This window comes from Tyto alba, unplaced genomic scaffold, assembly GCF_018691265.1.
Source record: "Tyto alba isolate M040663 unplaced genomic scaffold, T.alba_DEE_v4.0 Super-Scaffold_1000006, whole genome shotgun sequence".
NCBI lineage: Eukaryota > Metazoa > Chordata > Aves > Strigiformes > Tytonidae > Tyto > Tyto alba.
The window spans coordinates 10,400,012-10,423,875 of NW_024881272.1; the positions used below are offsets into that span (position 1 = coordinate 10,400,012).

General features: G+C 39.4%; 1 protein-coding gene and 1 long non-coding RNA gene across 8 annotated transcripts in view; one reads left to right on the forward strand and one right to left on the reverse strand.

The window, feature by feature from the left end:
* Positions 1-15,313, reverse strand: part of LOC116963527 — a 30,639-nt gene extending 15,326 nt beyond the window's left edge. The window contains exon 1 of the long non-coding RNA XR_004408257.1: positions 15,160-15,313. This is a non-coding gene — a long non-coding RNA (uncharacterized LOC116963527). The remainder of the gene's footprint in view (positions 1-15,159) is intronic.
* CRB1 (crumbs cell polarity complex component 1) overlaps positions 1-23,864 on the forward strand; it is a 128,264-nt gene that overhangs the window by 8,907 nt on the left and 95,493 nt on the right. For all 7 annotated transcript variants that reach the window (XM_033000652.2, XM_042804365.1, XM_033000651.2 and 4 more), the window contains exon 2: positions 22,572-23,156. In XM_033000652.2, the coding sequence (XP_032856543.1) occupies positions 22,572-23,156 (585 nt within the window). The remainder of the gene's footprint in view (positions 1-22,571; positions 23,157-23,864) is intronic.

The following is a 23,864-nucleotide window of genomic DNA, read 5'->3' on the forward strand; positions in this document are numbered from 1 at the left end:
AGAACCTGAATAAAAATCTTTCCAGCAAACAGACTGACCTAATGATCTGACAAGTGATAGAAGGAAGAAGATTCAGTTCTGTGCATGCAGCAGGGCAAAACCAGATCTATTTCTACTACATCACTTCTCCTATAGCCAAAATCCATAAACAGTCCTTCAGATACTGCATTTTGTTTGGGGAAGTGCCTGCCAGTTCACAGAATCCTATGGGGACTTTCCGTTCCCACAGACCTCTGTAAGCATTCTCCCTGCCCAGTGGCTGAGGAAAATAGCTTACAGTGGACCTGCTGTGCCCACAACCATCATCTCCAAGCTAACAATGGTTTGCTGCAGTAAGAGATATATATGTTGTAGGTATTTCTGATATTACATGAGTAGCATTCAGAGGAGTAGATTTCAGTTTTATTTATTTTGGTTTAACTTCATAAGTCTACTTGCTTCAGTGAAGATGCTGCTGTGCTATGTCCAGTCAGGACCAGCTTTACATTACCAGGAAGTTTGTGGTTGTTAATCAAGAGTGGTTTTGTTTTAAGTAGATGGAGAATGATGCCTTTTGAGATACTCAGGGTGCACCAGAAGTAGGACTACATTCTTTAATCTTACTTCAAGAATTTGATTGGCCGGCAACAATGACCTCTGCTCATTATATCCCAGCTCTTTAATTAATCTCTGAAGGAAATGCATTCTTCATACTACTAAGAGCAAATAGAGACTGTTATTACACTTTACAGGGATTTTTATGTAACAGATAAACAGCAATCAGAACTGTGTTTGCATCCTGAATTGCATCATTTCTTCTTCAGGCTAGCATAGAAACATGTTGTTCTAGAGGAAACACACACAACAATTTGCCAATGCCATTTAATTGTGCCTCAGTTTCAAATATGCTGTGTTTTCTACAGACAGAGGAACCCCTTCCTTACTTTTATTAGCATAACTGCAAACAGCCAGAGAGCCAAGGGACTGATTTTCTTGTCATCTTTTAAGCTTGCACGTCTTTTATGCCATGGCTCTGAATCAGCCTGAAGAATTCTGGGTCTTCATGGGTGATTGCTTCTTTTCTTCAGTCAATGATGAGCACCAACATTTCCATTAACCACAGACATGTGGTTACACATGCTTACAATAAACCTGGCTTCCCAAAAATAAGGAATTTTTATGAAATCATTATGGAAATTTCTGAGAAGTAGACATATCATAGGTAATAGGTGCTGAGCTTTCTGCTCCAGTTGATGCAGTTTTGAGCAAGTGGCTTGGACTAGATGATCTCCAGAGGTGCCTTTCAACCCCACCTATTCAATGAGAACTATTATGCAAACCATTTTCAGTTTAGCTGAGCCCATTACTACAGTGCTGGTAAAGCATTCATTTCAGGTAGTACTGTCCAGACAATTCTGGAACATTTATTACCATTCAGTAATCAAAAGATCATTAGAGATTGTGTGAAGCTGGTTAGTGACAGGAAAAATTGGGAAGTAGAAAGTATGAGGAAGAAGACTGAAAAGTATATTTCAGACTCCATCTGAAAAAAAATAAAAAAAATGGACAGAAAAATAGTTACTAGCTTCATAAAAAGAGTCTAAAATCTCCACTGTGTTACCACACTAGTGCTGACTTAGTGACTATCTCTTCAAGACCCCCTGCACAGTAATAGGAATGTGAACATGGTCCCGAATAAGACCCCATGCTCAGAAATGTATCCTGACATCAAGTCTGAAAACAGTCTTAGCACAGGGGAAACTCCTATGTGCAGAACAGAGCTTGAATGTTATAATGAATGTTCAGCTGACACAGGAACATCTGCAAAACTTGTCACTTGCCTTTAAAAAAATTCTAGTGTTTTTAAGATCTTGACCTCAATGAGAGGTCCAGCAATTCAGCCTTTCATACTGCAGACATGCCCTATTCTAGCTATTGCATGCCTCATTTCTGTTAATCTTCTCTAATTAGTTCTGCTTCTCAAACGAAGTCTTGGAATCTTAACATTTTTCTGTGCTAATAGAGAGGGCTTTGCTTTCATGTTCAAGGTTAGTCCAGAATTTCACTTTGAAAAACTCATGTGTCCTCCTAGTACTTATACTTGTACATTGAGTTTAAATTTAGACATCAGTTTAGACTCTTTCAAAGGCTTTTACTGACTTTAAAATTATTGTTAAATGTGTGATTGCACCCAAAGCCAACAGTCATGCAAGCGTGGAGAAACAGGCTTCTTTTAAAATATTTCTCTTCCTTGCAAATGTGCAGAGAAACTTTTTTTCTTCTCCTCATAAAAGTATTTTCAGCTTTTTCTCATAAGGTGTATTGCATGTTTTTCAAAACATAAGCAGATTGACCCTCGTAGCCTGGAAGCAGGCAGCATCTCAATTTTATAGGTGAGAAGGGCAAGATTGCAGTGAAAGACCTGTGAATACAATCCAAATGATCTCCCTGCTCAAACCACTAAATTTAGATCTCATGTTTCTCACTTCATATCTTATACACATATATAAATATGTATATTGGGGGGATGGGACACACACTTATCCAGATTTTTATTGAACCCAAGAGATCCATAATATAGGAAGTTGGGTTTTTTTGTTGTTGTTGTTGTATTTTACAGATAAAATGATTAAATATTTATTCACTCTTACCATAAATGTAGGCAGTCCTTGTATTTGTGATTTCCATTGCTAACTGTAAGAATTTCCTCTGTATATCACTTCTTGTATTTGATAACTCTTAGCCACCTTTTCTGAAGGGATCAATAAACTAATTGCAGTCACTAACTTACCATCTTATAGACTTTCCTTTGTGAGGATTGGTGAGATTCAGTGATTACTAGAGGCACATGATGGATGAGGTGTAAACACTAATGGGAGGAGACATCTGAGCCCCAGGCAAGAAACACACTCTTCTCCAGCTGATGCTCAATTCAAAATGGCAGACTGTTTTCAGGTTAACAAAACTTAACCGGGCAAGGGGGAAAAGATAACCTTCAGCGGTATATAACTTAGACTACAATCAGTTCAAACAACTTAGAACATTGCTGCTGCAACTATGGATAAAATTTGCAGTTCATCTTAAAAGGTCATGCAGATTTGATGCTTTTAGATTTAATGCTGTCATGAATTGCAAATAGACTTAATACCAGAACAGGATAATGAGAGAGTAGCAAGCATTTCTATGGTTATTTTCAGTTATTTCATAGGCAACAAGTAAGAAAATATGTTAACTATTCAACCTACGTCCTTAAAATAAATGATAATAAATATGTAAATGCAATATATAGAAAACACTCAGCCTTTTCCATTTCAAATAGTTAACACCTGATTCCTATATCTGAAAATACTACCCCTGAATTATTTTGAGGAGTTTATGGTACTTTATTCCATGGAAACTATTTAGGTGTTCATTATAAATCCCACTGAAGAAGTTTAAGAAAAAAGTCATTTTGAAGTCACTAACAGTGGGGTATTTATTTTTCCAGAATTGCAATGATGTTGATAAATGTCCATCTAAACCTTCTTATATCTGATTATCCTGATGTTCAGAAACGGGACGTAAATAGTAAGAAAACCCTTCATTCTCCCCACTTCTAAGGTTGAGGAGGAAATCATGAGACATACGCACAAAGAGCAAATCAGAGACTCGCTGAAAGACCAGTACTTAATTTTAAATCCTGAAAATTGCTGTAAAGGTGAGTAGCGCCTCGCTCTGCCTGAGCCTTCAGTAGAGCAGAAGTACTGCCATACAAAGCTTTAGCGCCAGAATTTAGCCCCATATGAGCTGTACATCTGTTGCTTATTTGCCCTTATGAGAATGTGTCTCCTTTCCAAGGATATTTCAGGAAAAAAACAAAACAAAACAAAACACACTGTGGGGCTGAATTAAGTATGTACCTTAATTCTGCACCTAAGTGGAAGCAGGATGATCAGCACTTTGCAGTGCTGAACTCTGTGTACGATTAGATCATGCTCTAGACTGCTACCACAGTCATGGTGTGCCACAAGCGGAGGTCTTGGCTCATGACACACAAGAAAGTATCTTGGGATTGAGTCAAGTGGGAAAACTCTCCACCTTCCTGCAGGTGGGCACTGGAATATCTTTCCATGCTGAGGTATGCTGTGTAGAAAGAGGAAAAAAAGCTTTTTTGAATCCCTGTTCTCTGGCTTTCTCAAAAGTGTGCTTGTTACAAACTAATACGCCAGAAGGTTAAATCAGAATGGTGCCCTATCGATAGGGTATTAGGTACTGAAACATGCTCTAGAAGATAATATTGGACAAGAATTAGGGAAAAGAGACATCCTTGCAAGTTGCTTAAGTCCTTTAACTCCAAGTTGTCATCCAGATACATTCACAGTGCAGTAACTTAAATAGCTCCACTTTATCCTCTCTCTTTCTTGCTCAGTGTATGGTGACAATGGTTTTATCATTGAAATATTTTCTCGATGGAGCACTCTGAATACTGACAGCTCTTTTTCCCTCATTCACACTGTCACCGTTCTGTATTTGCCTTGACACTGTCTTCACATTGTCTTAACATTGTTCTGACAGTTATGAAAACTCAATCACTGCAGCAAACAGCCATGACAATGTGGAGAAGAAAAAGGAAAAGTGTTATGAAAATCGTAAAGGAACTGTGAAGAATTACAGACTAGTGAAAACAAGATCGTGCTTTTTCAAAACCATATTCCTAGTGAGTTTTTATTAGAAACTGCTCTATAAAAACTTCAGCCAAGGCTGGCAAAAGCCACCTCAAAGAAGTCAGTTGGCAGTTATGGATTCTGTACCCAAAATTCAGATGTTCCTAAATGACAATTTCTCTTACTGCTGTGAGTTCAGGTTCTTTATGAGAGCTACTTCAGCTCACCTCCTCAGGAGTGGGGCATGCTGGATTACTGTGAAATGCTGACTCCAGGACCTCTCCAGCTACACTTTCTCCTAAGCATGCTGTTCAGACTGGGAACCCTTTTGGGGGGCAACCAGGAAACAAAGGTGACAGAGGAGGAAGAATATTGCAACAGGTTAACTGGAGTGTTAGTTCCCTTTGCTAATAATAAAACAGAATTTCATTTTGTTGGTTCACAACATAGAAGAGAGTAGCCTAGAAAGAAAGCATTGCTCCATAGCAATCAATTAACAAATGCTGTGTATTGTGATAAAAGGCAAAAAATCTAGCATGAATGGGGTAAGTTTAGTGACTGTTAAGTGTTCCTCTGGTTTAATTAAACTTCTGAGCAACTTAACTATTTTGAAATAGTAGGACATAGCTTTGTGATTCAACAATTTGACAAAATCACTACTGATTTGAGTAGGAATTCTAATTATCAGGATTCCTGGGGGGGGGAGGGGTGTGTGTATTGTTTTGTTTTCTTTTTCTTTTCAGAAAATAAAACCCTGCATATATACAGTTTTGATGCTAATCCAAATTCATTCTACTTACAGAAATACCTAGGTAATACAAAATTTACTTTAAAAAACTACTTTATATTATGTTTACATGCATACAATCCACATCTTACCTGAAAAGCAAAATGAAAGAGCATACACTGCGAAGCAGAACAGAGCGCATCAGTAGGGCAGGCTACGTTGCTCTGTAGGTGACACGTAGTGTTCCCTACAGATCAGGCAAGCACTGGTGCTCCAGAAGAAGCATAGTTGTCCCTCTCCTGCCCCATCACTGAAGCTTGCTTTCCTCTGCCTAAGTTATTTAGGGAGGGAAGATGGCCTGAAGCTTGTTCCCTTTGCTGCAGAGCCCCAACCCTTTCTCATAGACCCTAGGGACAGCAGGTCTGGGGGCCAGGCACTGAACTGCTCCTCACACAACATAGGCTCTTCCCCACCCTCTCCCAAACTGCAGGGCTAGCCTGGCAACAGACACCCAAACGATGTGGCACAGACTTTTGCTCCAGAGCTGTAAGGAATATTAGTCCATCCCCCCTCCATTCACATTATCTCCCCAAGGAGGGTCAAGGCGCTGGAGGTGCTAATTTGTAGTCTGCTGATAGACCTGCACCTGTCTCTGAGTATCCACCCCAACAGTAATCTGACCCACATTGCTGGGGAACTAAAATTTCTGCCTTCTTAGATATAATCCATAAATCTAATACATGGATAATACAGTAAACCCTGCATGCATCTCTACTACACGTATTTAAAATTGCAGGGTGAAGAGAACTTTAGTAAAAGCTTCTTGCGACATCAGAATTTAGAGAAATAAACCTCTCAGTGAATGTAATTTGTTGATGACAAGAATGAATCAACATATCTAATAATGAACACATGATGTTAAGAGTAAACTGAGCATGCACATACACAAACTGATGTTTGGTTAATTTTGTTTGGCTAATTTAATATTTGTAATCATGATTAGTAAGTCACAGGTAAGATTGACAGAGGCAGAACAGAACAGAGGCAAAATTAGCCTAAAGAATTATTAGCAAAACCAATACACTTCCATTTATCCAGAGAGAAAATTAAGTTTTAAATGCATCTTCCTGAAATCACTTGATAAAACATAAGCTGGATCCAATTAAGAAAAATGGCACAAAGGAGAGGGCTCCACATAAGTGCAACTACTTTTGAACTATAGACTATAATCCATAGTGTAAATGCTGCATTGGATGGTGATATTCCAACTGCCCTGGCAAGCTGAATGACAAACATTTTGGCACTTCCTTCCTACACTGTTATGCCTACAATATCCCTTGATTATTAATGGAATAATATTTGCTACAGTAGGCTACCACAGTCAAATCAATACAAAAGTGTCTTGAAAAGACACCACAGCTGAACCTCTAATTAAGTAAGATACTTTGTTCCTTTTAAATCAGACTCTGAGGGGTACAGTACCAGTGCCTTGTTCTATTCAAGGCTATCTATAATTAATAATCCCAACGATCAAAGGAAATGTGATCCTAAGAGAAAATTGCTTTTGAGAATCCCCAGGTATCAAGTACTGAGAATTACATCCCAATCTGTTCTGCCGTCTCTCAGCACAGTATGTTGTATGATGCCCTTTGGGATCATAAAACAAGCCCCATCATAGACCTCTCTGCAAAAACGCTCCCAGCAAGATAGTGACTAGATATTTATCATGTATTCATTTTTGCTGTCAAATCTTACTTAATTTTTTCCTGGCCAGACCTTTACTATTGCACAGATCTCATTAATTTATATAGCATAATTTAATACAAAGCAGGGTCAGGATGCTACCTTATAATGTGCTCTGTACTGGTAAGTCTGGACTGTGAGGAAGGTCCCTTCCCCCAAAATAGGGTATTCTTTCTGTTTTTTCATCATTGTATGGCACCGAAGTTTCTTCAGCAAAAGCTTCTCAATGTCAAGCTGTGGAGGCTTTAGTTGTCTCCCCCACTGTGCTAATCTTATCTTCCACTCCCCAGCCACTACACCACCAACATCCCGAGTTCTCCCTGTGTCTTAAGAGCCAATTTTCATGACACAAAACTCCACTGTCACTGCAACAGGGATGGCTAAAGCTTATATCCAGGGGAATAGCAGGCCAGAGCATCTTTATTGCCCTCCAGATCATTCTGTGGAGTGTGAGCACTTCAACACAGCTCCGGAGGCATCTGTCTTACCCTGTCGAGCTGGTGCCATGAGTGACCTTGTGTCCTGGGGCTACAATTATTGCAGGCTCACTTACCAGCCACACAAAGTTACTATAACTTCCCACCCTGTAAATCCAAGTCTGCTTTGGCTCAGGCCTCAGAGGAAGAAGAGAAGAACGCATGGAAAAAATCTAAGGCAGAAAAGTAAGAACTAGGAAAGGAAGGAGAGACAAGGAGTCAGATCTACTAACAGGGAAATAAAATAATTTTAAAAACCTCCAAGAAATTACACCACTATACTGATGGCTACTGCATAGTCTTTGTTTATTCATGGTTTTAAATTTTGTATCATTTTACTGGCAAAAATCTTACTAATCTAATTTTGATGAAGGCTTGCTGTGTACCTCTTCAATTATAGTAGGTATTTAATGCACTAGTGGCAAGTGTCTTTATTCTAAAACACATCACCACATTAGGCTTATAGAAACAATATGACTTTTAGTAATATTCCTCTAATAGGAGGGGATTATTAGCGTGTTCTCCAAGGAACGCTCCTGGACATACCCTGATGCTGGTGAATATTTTGGTTTTGCTTTGCTTCTACAATGAATCATCTTACAAACATTTTGGAGAAAGGCATCCCTAATTATAGAGTTGGCTTTCAATACCTACTCTTGCTCCTCCTTTGGGTCAGTCGCTCCTCCTCAAAGGACATGCACACCAGAGACTGGGATTGTTGCTGCGAGACTAAGAGATTCCCTGTGAGATCTCTGACTCTGAATGGCTCATGCTAGAACAGTTGATGTAATTCCCTTGAATTACAGGATGCTTGCACAATGCTTTGAGCATGGAAAGTGCTTTGAAAGCCCTAACACTTCAGTGTAACATTTATTTAAAAAAATAAAAAAAACAACAAAAAACCCCCAAACCAGGTCCTCCTCATCTATGTCCGGTACATGTAGGTTTGCAGCTTGGGATTTTCTTATCTTAAGCTAAGAAACCCGTCTCAGTCTGAAAGGTGTGGCCAGGGAGCAGCAAGTGTGGGCTGCTCTACAAGGGACGGGAATCCGAGAGCTGGGGATGACAGCAGAGCAGTCAGGGCAGTGGCCGTACCTTGGAGCAATCGGTCCTATTGGACCTGAGCAAGGCAGGCAGAGCAGGTGATGGCAGCCGGGGTTAGGCACAGTCTAACAGACAAGTCTATAGTGATGCTGCAGTCAGCAAGTCAGGATCAGGATCAGTTCTGGGGGACAGTAAGCAGGGTCAAGCTGTCATCCAGTGATCACCAGACAGGTCCATAGTGAGGTCAAGCCCAGGTCAGGATCCAGGACTGGATCAGTGGAGTACATGGCCAGACAGGCACCAAGGGTGACCTTAAAAGTAACTTCCAAGCAAAAATGGGTCAGGTCCTTTCTAAGGCTTCCTAAAGCCATGGAGCTGTGCTATCAGTGTCAGCCCTGAGCCCTGGCAGCCAAACCCCCAGGAGAGGGGACACGCTCTGGGCCTGGCAGCAACAACTTTCAATAAAATCCTGTACATGAGTTGTAGGTAACCATAAAAAAAACAAAGATGAGCTTGTGATCCATCACCTTGAGTGAACTTCAGGATAAAAGGCCAGTTTGACATTCTGATTTTCTGTGAGGAAAGGTTCCTGATGCTTTGAGTTAGAACAGAGACTTTAGTGTTGTAGAGACATAAGCTGCCTTAGAAACAATTTTGGCTATGGCTATACTTCTAAATGATCTGTCACTTCTAGGGATGATGTACCATTACTGAGCTGAGTATTTGTTAAAATTTCCAAAAATCAGGCATAAAAAGGGGTTTGTGAATAATCTATAGTTCAAAGGTTTTTTTCTATTATTGTTATGTAGGAGACAGGGAAGGAAAATTGTCACCTCAGTAGAGCATCTGGATTAGTATGACATATATAGCCTTGAACTCTCTGAAAAAGTCATCAAGTGACTCAGTCAGCCAGACAAGTGCTATGACATAAAAATATGCCAGGGCTGATGAGAGCAGGTCTACCAGCCCTGCTTGGCCTGGCAGTGTCACAAGCTCAGTGCAGTTTACTGTGATTGCCACTACCCAGACTAGTCATTGTGTTCTGCGTCAAAGTGAAAGGCAGCCAAATGAGTTGCATACATAACCACGTGATAGAACCAGCTCCTTATCTAAACAGAACTGTAAATGTCAAACTGAGGACTTGCTTTGTAGATACCAGTAGAGTAAGAATTCTGATTTTCATAGTAACGTCCAAAACTTCATTAATACCTCTCACAGAAATAGTTTCTTGGTTCAGTCCAAATTCTCATTTGACAGAGAAGACAACATGACCTGCAGCTGCTATTCTCTTGGCTTTTATTTAACTTTCATTCTTTCATTTGATTACACTGCATTGCTGTCAGACACAATCGGGTTCTGGGACATCATCAATCAAGGGCTTGGCCAGTCCTCTCTAGGATTGTAGTATAGACAAGGAGAGGGTGGTGGCTCTTGGGGAAAGGTGGATCTGGCAGAACAATATCTCTTCATGCTATAGTGTGTTGGGGCTGGACACAGAGTTTTGACATTAATCAGCAAACAGTTCTTGAAACCAGGGGAGAGGAACTCATGATGGTCTGTGGACAGACTAGTTATTTTATATCAAGTAGCTTAGACCCTTATTAGGATCTGCTTCTGAGATTACTCTGTAAATAAAATGTCGTAAATCCATGAAACTAATTCATTCTTCCTCTGTTACAAGTTAGAAGATTTTTTTAGGATGCTACAATACAGTTTGTTTGCAGGTCAGAAAAGCTACCACAGATGTGTCTGAGTCATGATCATGATGGAGTTTCACCGTTACATGAAACTAGCGTTCAAAAGACTAGCCCTCTGCAAAAGTTCACATTACAGCATCCTTCTGTTGGGCCTGTGACTGATTTTTGTCTGTATGAGGTGAGTGAGGGTAACTTGTGCAGATCATAATCACATAATTGTTTTTCACCAATCTCAGTGTTATAACTTTGGCCCTGTTGGTAGCTGCTCTCAGCACAGGAGCTCAGCGTGAGAGCAGACAGAAACTCTAGTTGTACCAGTTCTCCCTGTTAGAGTCTAGCCTGCCCTAAAATACAGGAGCTGCAACTTTTCCCGAGCGGTCTCTAAATCCCAATTGGTAACTAGCTCATGGAGACCTAATTGTAGGTGATTTCTATTGAAAATAATTTAGTAAATAATAGAAAGGGCTGGAATGTGAACTGCTCTACAAAGTTCATGCTGGAAAAGAATAACCTTGCTTTCTCTGTACTCACTGTGCCATTGTGTCTGCAGTGAAGCTTTCTTCTGATTCCTGCAGCATTTAAATCACAGTGCACTGTATTTCCAGCAACATAATGCTGATCTGACACAGGGCTGATTACTTTTTTAAAGTCTAGGGAGACAAGAAAAGCTGCATCATGATTTTGATATGAGAGTAATGCTACATAGTATGAAACTGAAATTGTGCGAGAAAAGAACTATGCGTTCAGCAAATGTAGAGGGACAGCATGCACGCCAGTGGCTATGGATATCAGTGTGATGCTAGTCTGAAGTTGGAGCTGATTGTGCTGTTGCATTTGTTGGCTTCAGCAACATTTAGTTCTCAGCTGTGTTACTGACAACCTACTGGATGCAATCTCAACATCTGCACACATCAGTATGCAGTTTTGCACCTAGAAACTTTAAAACATTAACTTCCTTACAGACTTCAGAGCAGAACAAAGTAAGCCACCTGGGAAAAGGAATCTATAAAAACCCTTATGTGTCTTGTAATGGTTTTTGCCTCAGTTTTAATATGTTAAAAAATATAATCTTCTGAATGTGCATTTTGGTGCTGGAGATTTGGCTGTGCAGAAAGAGATATGGTACATCTGATATGATGTGCCTTGATGGTATCTTCTGGTTATCCGAATGCCATAAAAACAATTGCTTATGGAGACTATGTTGCATTGGGAGTCATCAAAACCTGGCTGTGAACATACCTGTGATACACGTAAAGATGGCATTTTCCATATTATTCCCTATAAGTGTAGTACATTTGACTGATGAGCACATACATATTTTCCTGAAGCCAAATTTTAAGTGTGACTTACAGGGAAATCTAATTTTCTGAAATCTTTGACTTGAAAAGTGGAGGTGAAAATATCCCTCACCAGAAGAGAAATTATTGCCCCATGTTACAGATTGCTGTGATGCATTTCTAACAATAAGGGCTTTAAGCCTGAGTCAGTGTTACAGACATCTGAGGCTATGTTTTAAAATCATAGCACCTTTATGTGCTATCGTACATCAGAATCACTGCTGTATGCTGGTTTCATATTAAGGAAAGAGGTAATGAATTGGAGGACAGAACCACAGATAAAAGAGATTGAAGAGGCTGCCTTCTAACGGCTTTCAAAAGCAAACAATACATGGATGCAGAATTTGGACCTGAAGTCAATTTTGTACTAAATTTTTAGCCCCTCTACTCCAAGCTCAGTAGCTCAAAGATTCAGCAGCGACTGGCAGTGTTTCTGACTGCTTTTCCTTTCCGCTGTTAATAGTTGAGCACCATGGCAGCACGGCTGCTTGCGCGTTCTGACCTAAATGAAATCTCAGCACTGCAAGTCAGTGGTAGCTGGTCTGCGTGAGGGGCAGCATCTCCCAGCTCAGCCAAGCCGCCAGCAACTTGCTGAGGCCAAATTCAGCAGGAGCCCAGTGCTTGATGGGAGCTGGGAGCCTGTCTTACACAAAGGCAAAGTGCCATAAATGCTTTTCAGACTCTAGAGAAGCTGTGAGACCTTGTGTCTCTCGAGGTGAGATTTGGCCTCTTCAAGAGGCAACAGCTCCTTTGCTCCCTATTTTCCACTGTTTGGAATTCAAACAGAACCAGGAGCAACTGGATTTCACCCAAATTCACAAACTGACAGTTTTATGCTGTGTTACTCCCTCTGTATTCCTGAAAATCCACCCACTGATGCAGAGTAGTAGTGATACAATGCTTTGGCCTTTAGCAACCCTTTTCAGCTCTGGCACTATTTCCCTCATTATTGTGCCATGTGTCTGCTTCCAAGGTGTACATTTTAGCCTTCCTCCTTAGCATAGCCGTGCATACAGGTGGTCTCTTTCCAACTGCAAGGATTGCTTTCATTTTTCCACTTCCCAGCACCACTAGCACCCCTCATTCATCTCTAATATAAGGCTTGGAAACACCAGATTATGCTTCCATTAATTTTAAAAGGCTTGATGCTGCCATGTCTGTACCTCCTGGGAGCAAGGCAGGAGCAACACCTTTCACAAAAAGATTACAAATCCACCCATCCAAACAGTTTCATTTAAGCATGCTGAGAAACTTCGCTAAGGGCAAGCAATACAGGATAACATTTTAAAGTGTAAGACATAATTCACACCCCTAACTAAACCACCTAGGTTTTCTCTCCTTATTTCTCTCTTTATTTCTGCAAAACCTTTAATCTCACAGGAGATATATTTACATGCAGAGCTCTGTATCCTGAGTTATATGCTGAGGATGTCCCCAGCTTTAATGAAGCCCTAAGAGCAGTGCAGGCAGGAAAGATATTGGTTGAATCATTGGGACAAAGACATTTAACCTGCAGAATCACCAATTCATTCCTACAAGCAATCAAGTTTATTACCTAAATAAAATTATTTTGGATTTTGAGCACAATAAATTTTCCGTGTTCTTTGCCTCTGAAGAGCTGATAGAAAAGCAAACTTGAAGCTAGCCCTCAGGTTCCTACCACCATGCATCATGGCTGTTGCTCACCTGCCTGTTTATCTCCCATGTCCCTTTGTGGAGGAATCCTGTTCTGTAGTATTAAGAATAACTTCTGCTCTTTGAATTCAACTAAAAAGAAATTTCTAAAGGAAAAAAGAACACCTTATTACACTCTCATCCTTAATGTTCTGCAGACGTAGGAGATAGGAATGTGGAGACATAATGTGAAACTATTAAAGAAGAAAGTTATATTTGGATAGAGTGTTTATAGTAGTGGGGATTGCACAGCAGAAATAAGTTCCGTTTCTACATCAGTATCTGCACCATTTACTGTAATGGATATCAGCTACCTTCTGGGCCTGATCAGCCACTGTCCTGCATCTTATACAAGCGAAAATATCCGTGCATAGTAAAAGTGCAACGATTACTATGCACTAGCAACTCAAACTGCAGTGCTGTAGTGCTAAACATAAAGGTAAAAAAGCAGTGGATAAACCCTTTTAATCGCATTAGAAACCAATCTGTTTGCATTGCTAGTAGCACCATGCCTTGATGTCTAATTGAACCAAAAATTCTCCAAATTCAATCTGTAGGAGCCTTGTTGAGCTCCTCAGCCTGATTCTCCTGTTCCTGTAACAGACACTAGGGTATGAGGCAATACAAAGTGAGAGCCCAAAAATATTTACCTTTAGAAGCAAAGCAAGCATTTATCTCATCTTTATTTGTCCACTGCTGACAAAACAACTCACAAGCTCATGACCTGCACCCACTCCCCCCATTTCTCCAGCACTCTTGCACTAGCCAGAAAGTAGCCGTGTGTGTGCGCACACCAAGCGAGTGCCTTTGAAATAGCACACCTCACTGCGGCATGATAAAACAGTCACTGTGTGGCTGCTCTGTAGGAAAGCCTGTCAAATTGTTGCTCTGTTTAATATAATCAGCTGTGAGGACTGCGGCCGCTGAAGTGCTCACAGGGTAAGGAAGTCTGGGACAGCACAAAGGTAAAAAGCGAAGGAAAACGACTGACAGCTGCCACAGCCTTCATTCTTGGGGAGCAGCAGCAAATTAGCGTGACCTTGCAGAAATATTTGGAGAAGAATGGAGACATTGATTTAATAACCAGTTGTGTAATTCGAATCACAGATAACTTTAAAGTGCTTCCTGAACAACATTTTAAAATTTCAATGCTATTCAGTTGTTAATCTTACACTAATATACAATGCTTTTGATTCAAAATATAAATTGTTAATTTACTTTCCTTGGTTTTGCTGATAACAATGTATTTGAAAACAAAATTGTCTTTTTTGATAGAAGTGGAATATCTGTGTAACCGCCTTTTTTCTTCTCCACCCGTGCGGTGGTGGTTACTATGGTAATATTCGTGATTCAAGATTTAAAGCCTTAAAGTGGTTTCTATAACAACATGCTAGGATGTTTTGGACACAACTGAAGTTAAGGACTCAGGATTAACCCTTAATGTCCACATTATTTGTAGACACAACGACAAGTGCTTGCTTGTTTGGCAAAAGTTTGTTCATACCTTCTTCCCAAGGTACGCTTTTTCATTGAGCTGACTGTGTAATAATTCCAGCTGTGGATAGAACAGGTCAGGTCCTGGGGCTGGCACTTTCCTTCAAGGTGAATCTCACAAAGGAGAAATGGCACCACGGTTACTATAAGCTGCTCATTACAATAAATAATTAAGATAGTATAACAGCATATTGGGAAATGGGAAGGGAAGGGGTAAAATAGTGTGATGTTGAAGAAGTTTGAGACTTTAGTCTGGAAATCAGAACTGTGTGGAAAAACTGAAATGGTCTATTCACAGAAAATCTTGATGGAAAAGCTATTCTGAGGGCTAAAACAGCCCCTTACCTGACTCTGTTTTATCCAGAATGGCATGGTTACCTGTCGTTTTCTTCCCCATCTGCCAACTGCTGATCCATGAATGGCATCTCTGCCTTTCAGTCCATGGTGACAGTATCTGATCCCAATCTCTGTCACTGTCGATTATGCAGCTGTGCTCATCCCTCCCCTCGTTCTTCAAGGTAAATCAAGATTGAATGTATATGCACACCCACAACTTTTTAAGGCTGTCTTTGCAAAGAAGTTATTGTCATGGTGATGAACTGTATTTTCTATGTCATGGTGCACTGCAGATAAACGGAGATATGCTTAGTTATACCAGTGCCAAGCACTCTTCAATGAAGCACTAAATGCCTTGGGCAAGATTTTAATATTTCCAGTTAAATGCTAATTATTGCAAAATCTCACTAAAGTCACAGAGCTTGATATTTCAGTGACACAGATTCACACACTTGTTTTAAAATCCCAGGGGCAAGTTTTAAACAAGAAACGAACACAAGCATTGAAGGTTCTTATTTCTAACTCCAGTCACTGGGCTATCTAAACCCTTTCTACCATCATGTTACCCCATGACTTCTTTAGTGAGCTTATTTGGTCACCAGGTAAGCCTTCTGTTGTTAGCAAATGCTGTACACTGGATTTGATTCAACAGAATACAGATTGAAGTAAGAGCACTAAGAGAAGCAATGGTTGCTTTATTTAACCCAATGAAATTTTGTCTTCCTAGTGACTGACCACAACCAAGTTGTCAATTACATAAGCTATTTTAGCAAATTAGAAACAAACAAACAAAAAAACCCCAACATGTATTTTCTTTGGTTTTTTGTTGTTTTTTAAGACAAACAAACAAAAAAACATTTTTTTTGCTACTGTAATTCAATATTTTTTTTCCGTAGGAGTATTTTTAAAGTTTAATTTCTCAACTCATAGACCAGCATATTGTTTTTTTGCTATCAATTTTTTCCAGAATGTATGAGTTAATAAAACATCAGATTTTGCAGTGAACTGCTTTATCTTCATTAGCGTGTTGCTTCCTAGTTTTAATTCAAACATGTGAAGTAATAACTCTTTGTTAAAAAAAAAATAAGGTAAAGAAAAAAATAAAGAAGTCCTACTCAAAGCACAGTAAACTCACCAACATTGATGACTGTAAGGGTATCAAGAAGTTCTCTATCTTCTCATAGATTTTTAGGCTTTTTTCTAGCAAATAAACTGGCTCTGCTAAGGTCAGAAAATCTCTGCAGCATAGGTAAGAGTCTGAAGCTGTTAGTGATGAGGGCTTCTGTGACACTCAGAATCCTCCTTCAGGGGAAGGAGTCATGCTTGAAGAACAGCATTGCAAATTGCAAGCAGCCTCCAGGCACGATAAGATGATTAGCAAAGTGCAGGCATGACCACAGCCAAGTGAACTCCAGTCCATAACAATGTGATTAGCAGTGACTGAAATTTGATTTTAAATTCTGTTGCTGATTAAAGTATTTCACCAACTTGTAGGAAGAGTCATGTCCTGAAAGACCAAGACTTTGCTGAAAGACATTTCTGACAGAAACAACCCAATGCAGTTTCCTACGGGTTTCATTGTGGGCTTTGAAATGGCTGAGATTGTTAATCAGATTCTCAGAATTTGGGACCATCAACTCATTTTGCTTTTGATTTTATCAACTTAAGATAGCAGAATATTTTGAAAAGCACACAAACTCTGCAGGTCTCTGATTCAAATAGGATCTAAGATAAAAACCTCCAAATTGTCAGGAAAGATACATGGATGAGCTCTTCAAAATTACCTGCTTTACTGAAGAACATTAGTTTCCTTGGCAGGAGTCAGAAGATCTGTACCAATTACTTTGGCCCTTTCAAAACTCCTGCCCTTTTTAACTTAACTTTCCCACTAATTGAATTTTGCCCTCCTATGCTTTTTGTCATGTATTTCTAACATACTAAAAATTGGTTTGTATCACTGCAGTGGTTTCTGATTCCTCAGAAGTTTTTACCAGTTAAAATCATGCATTTTCAGTGTTGATTAGCTATATAAGTTCAATTATTCATACACTAACAAGATCGCTTTAATGAATTTAAATAAACTTATCCAAGATGAAAAAAATACTGTCTTTTGCTTGGCATTTCTTGTCTTTAATAGTTTGTACCAGTTCTTGTGAAAGATGCATGTTTCTGGTAGTACCGACGATTTGACAGTAGATGGCAAGCTTTACTGTAAAGAATTTTACTGCTAAACATCTCATCTGCATCAAAAGGATTTAACCATGGGGTAAAATGCTTGGCACTAATTCCTGTCGTAATTAGATTAATGTACCAATGTTTATAAAGAGACTGATAATTACTTCAAGTGTCAGTCAGTGTAAATCCAAAGTGATCAGCATTTTGTTTCCATTTTTCTAATGTTACATACAAGTTTTAGGACTCTGTCAGAACAAGGCACTGCTAAAGTGACCTTAATTGCTTAAGAATGAAGACGACTCCTCTGCATATCTGAGCTAGAGCATGAGGCCTTTCCAAGTCATCCCTCTGCAACCTTCTCAAAAATCAAGCTCCCCAAAATACCAAAATATTTCCATCCCTTAGAGCTCTTTCTGCAAATGTAGTAGAGAATATTGTTTAGCCATCATCTCAAACTGAGCCAGCCTTAGCATCAGACACCATCATACTCTGCCACAACACATTGCAGAGCATGGGGGAGTTTAGCTTCCACATGCTAGGATCTTCTTCCTCTCTCATTTCCATATAGCTCTCAACAACTCAACAGGTTCCCAAATGCATCCCTACACATCACCCCAGAGCAGCAGGGAAACTGTTTCCATAGAGCAGGAAGGGAAGTAGTGTAAATAACTTGTCTAAAATAGGTGGAAAACTGTGCTCTAACTAGTGATCCGGGATCCAAGGATTTCCTGAAGCACTCACATCATTTAGGAATATGATTTGTCTTTAAAAATCATAGGAATGTCCCGGTGAGCTGCATACCATTTGATAACCACAGTATGATAGTTGATGATCACCTTTTTGAGACACAGTTTTCCTGCTGGGGTAAAACTACTGTATAGCATCCCTAACAAAAACTCTTGGTCCTAGCCTTTAAATCACAAGTAAGCTAAAACTCAGCAGTGATTACATCTCTGCTAAGACCTTCAGAATTCTTGTGCTTCTCAAGAACTACTTAAATAATAAAAAACATGGCACAGAACATTAGAATGAAGATAAGACTCCAAAAACTTTATTGCTTCACTGTAAACTTGTAGTAAAAATGGGACAAAAGCATCCTCTAGGGAGGATTGGATTTATTGAATTGTCTGTTGACAATTTCTGCATAATAAATTTGTTTTATAAAAGCCATGGGAGTTGAAATTAAGATACTAGTTTAAAAAATCCAGGAAAGGTTTTCTGTTTCATGTTTTTCCCATTGTGGTGTCGCCTTGGAGACAAATTGGTTGCCTTCACTACAGACTGTGCTTTTAGGGCTTGCTTTCCTCTTCTCTCATTTTCCATCCACTATTACTGCCTCAGAGAGGTAAGAAGCTTTTTAACCAGTGCTCAAAGCCACTATGTTGCTATCAAAACTGCAGACTGGCTATGCTTCAGTTTCTCTCACACAGTCATTACAACAAATTGAGTTGTTGCATGCAAATTATCACTGGAAAAGTAGTAATAATTAACTAAATTGCTTCTCCTGTCACAGTGGTCCTACTTAAGAAGCACTTGAATGATTGACCTCACCTCTTGTAGTTTACACAGTACAATAGTTAGATAACATTGTAATTTAATCATAGTTAATTTCTTCAAATCTGCAATGTCTCTTCAAATATGCACTTTTAATGAATTTTAAGTAGGTAGGCAGATTGAAAGAAAAGCTCTTTAAAGTTATGCAATCTTACAAAAAATGTGAGATGCAAAAGTTCCTAAGGAATGCAGTTTTGCCCATTTTAGCTGTAATTAATAGATTGAAGTAAGCTCTTTATTATCCAGGCTAAAGAAAATAAATTAAATGCATGGGTAATATAAAAAATGATGCAAACTAGGACATCAAAGCATACATGAGGGTGTGTTGAGGAGGAGAAAGGTTTGTGATACTGCTGACTATGGAGCAAGTCAGTACACCATGGCCAATGTCTTGAAATTTGCATTCATTGAGAGATGTGAGCTGGGGGAAGTACAGCTGACACCACGTTAGGATGAAATATCTGCTGCCAGTGCAAAACGATGTTAACAGGTTTGAGGACGCTATTTTAAAGGCAAGCTAAATCAGAGGTACTATTTTTGTCCTGTTTTCTTTCAAAGAACAGGAGGTAAATCTCCAGTTCTCCTCCTACTAATAAATGTTTAGCTTGCTTTCTTAATCAGATTATTTCAGCCTGCATTAAATAGAGATAATCTTTACCAAGAAAAGACCATACCTTTTCTAAATATTTCTCCTCTGCATGTCTGATGTATATGAGCATGACAACAGCTAAAAACAGTTCTAACAACATTTCTCAAATTTTATACATGCAACACCTCAAAATAAACAACTGAAAAACTATTTCTATGTAATCCTTAAAACCACTGTTAGTTTCTTTTAAATCATGTCACTGTTTCTATCAATGTTACTACATAAATCTGTATTATTCTTGTCCAAACAAGTATTAATTAGGTATTTGACTCAGTAAATGTTCCTATTTATGAGCATCAAGTTCATTCAGATTTGTGCTTTTTATTCTCAGAGGCACTGCTGCTCCTGTGTACACCTCAAGTCAGAAGACACAACAGTAAAGCACAGATAACTTTTCCAACCTCACCATTTATTATCATAGTGTCATATCTGCATAAGCTGTATTTCCCAAGCTGATGAAGCCTTCTGAGGCTGTCTTTCTTCACTTCCTCTTCCTGGCAAAAAAAACAGTTTAAATTACAATATGTATTAAAATACCCATTATGAAAATGCACCCTCATCAGTCAGTTTGTATTCTCTAACAATCCCCCATGCTTGGTTGTTATCCTGCTAGCCTCTCACTTTCCCAGCCAGCCAGGGATCTGTTCCAGGACTTTACCAGTATTAGTCTAGCCCCAGTTGTTGATCAGCATCTCTACATGCTGCTTCTCTTTCAATGCCCCATCTCCTTCTCTGTTGTCTCCACCCTCCTGAATCTCAGTTCCAAGAACCAGGAAGAAATTAGAGACTGATGGTCAGTAGGTCTGAATTCCTCCAAGAAGTTCAGCTCATCCACAACACCCTGTTTGCACAAACATACAGTTCTGCCATTCATTTTCAATAACAGCTGTAGAAGGCACATACCCTTTGTATTTGCAAACAAGACTCCAGAATAAAAGTATAAACTGAAAGAAAAAACAAGGATGTTTACAGGACTCCCATATAGATTGTTTCATGGAACCTTCATTTTCCAGCCCACTAGCCTTTCCCTTCTGAATCACCACCTTCTCTCCAAAAAAGAACATGCAGCTTTATTTCATAGATTTTGGGCCAAGATATGACTGCTTTCTTTCCCTCTCATGATACAAATAGGTTTGTGGTTTTTTTTTTTTTTTCTCTAGCAATATGCAAAGTATTTGTTTACAATTTCACCCTCATGTTTTGAGGAATGTTGCATTGTAATCACATTAGAAGTCTGATGGTATTCAGATGTTCACTATACAGCAGAGGATTTCTTATGGTGAAAATTGTTTGCAAAAGAAAAAATTGTACTGGATAGAACTCTTCTTATTAAACTCCAGATCAGATTTTCCAGTTTGATTAGCAGGAATTAAAATACTATACATGCATGTGGCTTTTTAGGTCAGTATTTATGTTTTCTGTTTTCTAGGTGGTTTATGTCAGTAAATAACTACTTGTTTTTCTTCTCTCCATTAATCACTATCAGGTTTGATCTGCTATTGTTTCACTTTACTAGCACAGGATTTGGAGGCAACTCCAGGATTTCTTCCACTAGATTCTCCTCAGCATTCAAAAGCTTGACCTTTAGACCAAGATAGAGGTCTAGAGCAAACACCCCATTTGCAGTCATTCCTTTGCTTGTTACCCTCTCCACAGTCTTGACTCAGTTTATGTGTGAGTAACAAAATTCCCAAATGCTGCAGGATGTGTGCTGATGATTAACACCGTTTCCACTACCCATACTAAAACAATGGCAAGTCATGACAGAAGCAACATGATATTATGAGTTTAATTTAGTGATCAATAGAACCCCATTGCACGCTTTACCTATGTCTGTGCTGTATGTGGGAGATACCATTATAGCACACATAAATGTACAAAAGCTTCAGTCTAGCTTACTTAATATTTTTGGCAGTGAAGCTGTGAGGATTCAGCCCAGGTCAACACACCTACCTCAGACACTCAGTATCTGGCACCTTGTTGCTATTGCTTAGCATGTCTAACACTGATTTTAAGGCAGCAGGTAGATACCTGTATATGTATGCTATGCTTATCTGAATACAGGCTTTTATTTTGTTATGGAGACAATTAATCATGACTTTAAAAATTATACAGTTTCTTTGCAAAATTCTCAATTTCTTTTACTAGAAAAAACATCCTTCACTACTTTCACTCTAGCAGTGTTTCTCAGTGTTGGTTAGGAGCAATGCTGGTAACAGCTCGTTCCTCCTTGATTGGGAAGTGAGAAGTAGCTATTGCTGTTGTCAGTCTTTACAGCAGCAAGGCAACTACAAGTGGCTTTTAATTACTGCCAGGATCTCAGTTCCTAGAGGGTAAAGAACATGTTTACACCATGTTCACCATGTCCTCCCATCCTCACAGGCTGGAAGGCTCTCAAAGTGCTATTTTGGATCTCAGGTGTTTGGGAGATTCTTTGTGGTGGAAATGCTATAGAGCTGTCAAATTGCTACTTATAATCAGGAAGTCAAGATCAAAGTGCATGATGGTTTGAACCACTTGAGCTATAACTGCATCCAAGTCATCAACAAAGCCATTAGCTTTGTTGAAATGTAATACAAAAAAACTTCCACCCAAAAGAATACAAAGTGGTATTGAACTGAAAAATGTGGTTCAACTCCTTTCTCTAGTAAAAAAAGGAACAAAACCAAAAAACCACCCCATCCTTGTCTTAAATATACCTAAATGAATTCCATATTGTTGGATATCTCTTGTCAACCACTAATATTACTGCAACTGTACTCTTAATATATTGTTAACCAATCCTGACACTCCAGGCCATGGTTGTTGGAAGAGGTGAGAACAGGAAATTACAACCTACTCAAATTTTCATAATTGTTTTCAATTTACATTTATTAGTCTACTAATATGCAGCACACAGTTACCAGCCCTGTTTTCTTCTCAAGAGCCAACAACTGGAACTGTTGGGTTTGGAGCACAGTTGTCTTAAGAGTGGCACTTCTTTTACTCTTGGTTACTCCCAGTGCTGTGGAAATCCTCAGGATGTTATGTGTTTCTTTTCTAGAGTCACTTTGCATGAGGAATGATTCCAGGTGCCTGTCAAACTCTTGCCAAAAGAACTCTACATGCATTGTTGGTCGTAAAGATGATACTTGCCATTGTACAGATGAATCACTGGACAGTGTGGAAGAACTCTGCAATAAAACCTCTGATCCTTGCTCCTCAAACCCTTGTCTTCAAAATGCTACCTGTTTAAGCTCTGCTGGAAACCTCAGCTTTTCTTGTGAGTGCCCTGCTGGGTATAATGGACCTACCTGCGAAACAGCCATCAGCATGTGTGACACAAACCCTTGTGAGCATGGAGGCACCTGCCAAATTGACCTGGCTGGGCCCACCTGCCTTTGTAGTGCAGGATACACAGGTACACTCTGTGAAACGGATTTTGATGAATGCATTTCCGAACCGTGCCACAATGGAGCGGTGTGCAGGGATGGGGTTGATGAATACTCCTGCTACTGCGTCCCAGGCTACCAAGGCAAGCACTGTGACCTGGAAGTGAACGAATGTGCATCAGATCCATGCCTGAATGGGGCAACGTGTCTCAACCAGATAGGACAGTATGGCTGCATCTGTCCACTTGGGTACACAGGTAAGCACTATTAAAACAACTTTTTCTTTGCATTGTGGAGAACCATCATCACTCATATTTCCAAGTTCAACTCCCCCACCCCAAAATTTATTTAGTCATATCTGTATTATCACTTTACCTTCAGCTTCAGCACCAGTGACTGCTGGTGCATTACAGGTTACCTTATCATTGTGAACTACAGATATCAGATAGAGAAGGATTAAAGAAATCTCACATTTACCGAAAACTACAGAGCAGGTTTTGTGAATGTCAAGCTATGCCACAGGGCTAGGTTAACGCTCCTTTCTTTTAAAAGAAACATTCTCAAAATGCATATCCTCAGAGTGCTATACATAGTTTTTTGTCCTCAGACAAAACCTACATTTGACAGGGTTAAAAATTAGATCTAATTAGACTTCCTTGATCTGCTAATCATGATAAACTGTACTCTTAAACCTAGAGACATTTCACGTTAACTTCCTCTCCTCTGCCCTTCCCAGAAACAGAGGACTCATTTGCAACTAAAACTTCATGTAAGTTAAATAGAAAAGTACTATCAGGTTCCCAAACTGCCCATTTTTTGATAATCCCATTTTATGTGGCTCCATTTTTAAGGTGCAAGTGTGTTTTTTCTTGCCTACTTCCTCTACTGGAGAGCATGTAATCCTTGTGGGAGACAGCTCCCTTCAAATTTCAAAGCTGTATTCAGGGGTAAGACTGCAAGAGCTA